The following is a 4,904-nucleotide window of genomic DNA, read 5'->3' on the forward strand; positions in this document are numbered from 1 at the left end:
CACCAATTCCACATCATCCCTCTGCATAGCATGCTGCTCCCATCCTCCTTTCACGCCAACTCAGGTTTGACCATCCACATCATTTTAATGCCATCTAGTGGTGACCACAAGGTCACAATGGCATTTCCCCGAGCTTTCTGGATTTTGTTTTGCCCCGGGCCATTTGATACTCCCCACCACTGATCCGCCATGAACTATAAGCAGACAATTTGATGTGGATTGTTTGTGTTCCTTCTCTCCCCCCCCCCAATTAGGTGTGATCATCCACCAGGTGGCAGTCCTATGTTCTTAATTTTCTGCAAGATGTGCACCCTCCTCCACTTCTCCCCCTTTTCCCTTTTATTCCCTCCATAGGGAAGGGGGGAGAGCCCCTCACACTGGCAACCACCAGCTCTGCAAATGCATGGAGGTGGAGCAGGATCCCACCCCCCTTTCCACTTTTTAATATTTCTCTTCAACGAGGAAAGGGGGGAGGAACCCCTTGGGCAGGCGGGCAGTCTCTTTCAGTGGAGGCACTGATGGGCACAGGACTCCATCTCCCCTTCTACCTTTTATTTCTCTCCAGAGAGGAAGGGGGAGAAGCCCCTTGGGTGGGCAGGCAGTCTCTTTTCACTGGAGGTGCTGACAGGGGGCACAGGATGGTGTCAAGGATGGTCTGATGCAGAAGGCAAGCTTTTACCACAAGCCAAATTGGAGCCAGCACCACAGCAGACTGAAACTGGATTAGGAACAATATGCAGAAAGGGCCAGTCTTAGGGGGAAGACAGTGATTCTGGCAAATAAGTATCAGAAACTCCCCTATTCAAGGAGTGGAAGTGATTCTGGCAAATATGTATCAGAAACTCCCCTATTCAAGGAGTGGAAGGAATCTCCTTGTCTGAAAACCAAAACAAAAACACTACTTGAGTGGAGAATTAGTCACTCTCAATATGGATGCTTATTAACCAATTTACAGAGACTGTCCTTCTGGCAGATAGGGGGTTGACAAAAGGTTTGAGGAGGCATGGAGGTCCCTCAGGCAAGTCAAAAGAGGTTATTGCTCTTAAGGAGAAGATAACAGCAATCTGGCCAGAGGAAAAGGGGCAGATAGGAAAACCCCTGGTCTATAAACATAGGGTTAAATCATAATAAAACCTCAGGTTTGTGTGATCATCCAGTAACAAGTTCAAAAGTAGACAGTCTATTAATATCTGTAACAGCATTAAATCAGTAAACTATCACTAACAACATCAAACCAAAGTAAACCAGGAAAAATAACTCTCTGAATATCTCTAGTGTTGTATAAAAGCAGTTTGGTATATATATTTTTAAACCTCTCTCTACCAATCCTAACCAAAACTCACCTGTAAATATAATTTCCATCCCCTGCCTGTTTGTTCAAATAAATTTGACTTCTGTTTCAATTTTAAGTGTGCCTAGGTGAGCATTTCTGAAGGAAAATTCCTAGTACAACAAACCCTCCTCAAGCACAGTTCCTTAGGTGGGGTAGGAACTGACAAAGTATCCAACAGTAAAAAGGTGGGACAACGGCATAATAATAAAATTTATTTACCATGTAAGAAGAGTGACATGCTACCTAAAGGCTACCCAGAACATACCGGGAATGGAAATTCATAGGGGAAGTGGAGGGGAAATCTGAGGCAATACAAGGGCGAATGTTTGATGGGAGTGCCCATTTGGTACAGCTACCTGGATGTTTTTATTATGTATTCTAAGCTACCTTGAGTCATGGGGAAATGTGTAGTATTAGAGAAAAACCCTAAGCATCATTCATAAAAGAACATATTTCCTACTGGAATCCTTGGCCTTGATGTGATCAGCAGCTGGATCTTTGCAAATCTGCAACACCTGCATAGGAATCAAATTAGGAAAGGATGCAGCAAAATACTATTAACAATACATGTTTTCCTATCCAATCACCACATATTTGCCCACAAGAAGTGAGAAAAAAGGATAGAGATTTCAGTATTGACCATTTTATACTATTCTAAAGACAAAGATTTGAATTTCTGGGGTCTTATGCCATGAATGAGTTTACCAATAGATTTCCTAAGAGCCTCTTTCACCTCTCTGTTCCTCAGGCTGTATATGAGGGGATTGATTAAGGGTGTAAGGATGGTGTAAAAAACAGAGAACACTTTGTTTAGCTTCCGTATATTTTCAGTATTTGGGAGCACATAGACAGTGATTAGAGTCCCATAATAGATTGTAACCACAAGAAGGTGAGAAGAGCATGTGGAGAAGGCCTTTTTCCTGCCAGTGGTTGATGGGATCCTCAAGATGGCAATGATGATAAACATGTATGATGTGAGAGTCAATAAAAAGGGAGGCAGGGTAAATATGGTTGAGAATATGAATCCCATCAGTTCAAATCTTTGTGCTTCACTGCAGGAGATTCTCGCTACAGGGGTAAGGTCACAAAAGAAATGGTCAATTTCGTTGGGGACACAGAAGGGCAACCTTGTCATCAGATACATCATTACTGACATTGCCAGAAACCCATTAAGCCATGACCCACTTGCCATGAAAAGACAAGCCTTCATATTCATCAAGGTTGAATAATGTAATGGTTTGCATATTGCTGTGTACCTGTCGTAAGACATCATGGCTAGGAGGCCACATTCTGTAACTACAAGTGCAGCAAAGAAATAGAATTGGGCAATGCAGCCAGGAATAGAAATGGCTTTCTCCCCAGTCAGGAAGATGACAATAACTTTGGGCAAGATGGTTGATGTGTAGAACGTCTCCAAGCAGGACAGGTTCCCAAGGAAAAAGTACATGGGTGTGTGAAGATTAGGGTTTAATACAACTAATGCTATGATGAGAATGTTCCCAACCATGGTAAAGATATATATCACTAGAAACAGCAGAAAAAGAACCATGTCTAGATGCTGAAGATCACCAAATCCTAGAAGAATTAATTCTATAACGATGGTTTGATTTGTCCCATCTCCAATGGCCATTTTTTTTTGTTTTCTTTCTAGAGAAAAGAAATACCAAGCAAGTCACATCAACTACCACATAAAGCATGGGTGTTAATTTCGTACACAGTAATGTTGCTGATATTGGCATCCACTCTTTTTTCTTGGTCTGCCTTTAAATGGATGCTCTATGAGACAGGAGGCAGCCATGTCAGTGCTGTCTGTTTTCACAAGACCAGGATACCGACATCTACAGAACTGAGTTTGTCTCTGAAAAACGCCACTGTCAATTTTTAGCCACTCAACTATAGAACTCAACTGTTCGTATAGAAAGTGACTGGGGGATAGGAAATGTATTTTTATCAGTAAAGGGCATTTTTACCATCCTATTTTATTACACTGTTACTGAGCAGACACATGATTTTTTAAATATCCATGAAACCTGCATGTATGAATCATTAGCCACCCCATTTAGTATAAAATTGTACATAATTCTGACTCAATATGCACAAGGGAAGTATCAGCCCAGCCTACCACAGAGAGTTGCCCAAGATTCTCGTAAGTGATAATGCTATCATTACATCATTCAACAAGATGCAGCTTGTACTGATTATTTTGTTACCCCCAAGCATTCTACACCCATGATCTTCCAATGTTTCATTGTCATATGGGCTTGGTAATAACTATGTACAAATGGGACCAGGAAGCCAGGTCCCACACTGCTAATACTGAGTGGTAGATTGGTACCCCCCTCATTATGCCAATTTGGTGTAGTGGTTAGGAACGTGGACTCTAATCTGGGAGACCTGGGTTTGATTCCTTGCTCCTCCACATGCAGCTGCTGGTGTGACCGTGGGTCAGTTACAAGTTCTTTCAGAGCTGTTCTTTCAAGGACAGGTCTTGGGAGAGCTCTCTCAGCACCACCTACCTCACAGGGTGTCTGTCGTGGTAATGGGAAGGGAAAGGAGATTGTAAAGTGCTCTGAGACTCCTTCAGGTAGTGAAGGGTGGGGTATAAATCCAATCTCTTCTTCTTCTTCTTCTTTTATGCCATACCAATAATTGTATGAGTGACTTAGCTGGAGAACTAAGCCTTGGCTCATATGGTTAAGACGCTGAACTGCAGGCTGTGGAAGGTCAGTAGTTCAGCAGTTAGAGACCCAAGTGTGCCGCGTGATGGAGTGAGCTCCTGTCTCTAGTTCCAGCTCCTGCCAACCTAGCAGTTCAAAAGCAAGAAATGGCAAGTAGATAAATAGGTACCACTTCAGTGGGAGGGTAACAGCATTCCATGCACCTTGGTGTTTAGTCATGCCAGCCACATGACCACAGAAATGTCTTCAGACAGCGCTGGCTCGTCGGCTTTGAAACGGAGATGAGCACCGCAACCCTAGAGTCAGACTCGACTGGCTTTTGAGCAAGGGAACCTTTACCTAAGGGAAATGACAGTGTTGATAAAGAAAACAGAAGAATGGACAATGGCATAGAGGGCAATGTAAGTTTAACGCTTCTATTTGGGGAGGGGCCATGGCTCAGTAGTAAAGCATCTGCTTGACATGCAGAAGGTTCCAGGTTCAATCCTCAGCATCTCCAGTTAAAGGATCTGGCAGTAGATGACATGAAAGGACCTCTGCCTGAGACCCTGGAGAGCCGCTGCTAGTCTGAATAGACAATAATTACTTTGATGGACCAAGGTCTTATTCAGTATGAAGCAGCTTCATGTGTTCATGTGCCTGGTCACTGGCTATGTACAGCATTGGAAAACTCGAGGAACTTTTTTAAGGAGGTGGAATTAACTGAGTGAGGTCCCCTTTGGATAGCAAATGACAGTTCTCCCTAATGCATTAAATGAAAAGAAGTTGCTGATATAATTTGCAAATCAAAGGAAGCATCTTAATTTGCTAAGAAACAGTGCTTACCTATAGAATGTTTTAGGGATATCTCATTCTATTGAGTGTTAGTTGCAAAGAGAAACACCTGGTTACTC

General features: G+C 42.8%; 1 protein-coding gene across 1 annotated transcript; it reads right to left on the minus strand.

Annotated features, from left to right (window-relative positions):
* Positions 1-1,982: 1,982 nt before the first annotated feature.
* LOC107113492 (olfactory receptor 5B21-like) lies at positions 1,983-2,963 on the minus strand. Its single transcript, XM_015414827.1, has one exon. It carries the CDS (start codon positions 2,961-2,963, stop codon positions 1,983-1,985), a length of 981 nt encoding a protein of 326 aa, XP_015270313.1.
* Between the last annotated feature and the right edge of the window lie 1,941 nt (positions 2,964-4,904).

Source organism: Gekko japonicus, unplaced genomic scaffold (assembly GCF_001447785.1).
Source record: "Gekko japonicus isolate JY-2015 unplaced genomic scaffold, Gekko_japonicus_V1.1 scaffold2193, whole genome shotgun sequence".
Lineage (NCBI taxonomy): Eukaryota > Metazoa > Chordata > Lepidosauria > Squamata > Gekkonidae > Gekko > Gekko japonicus.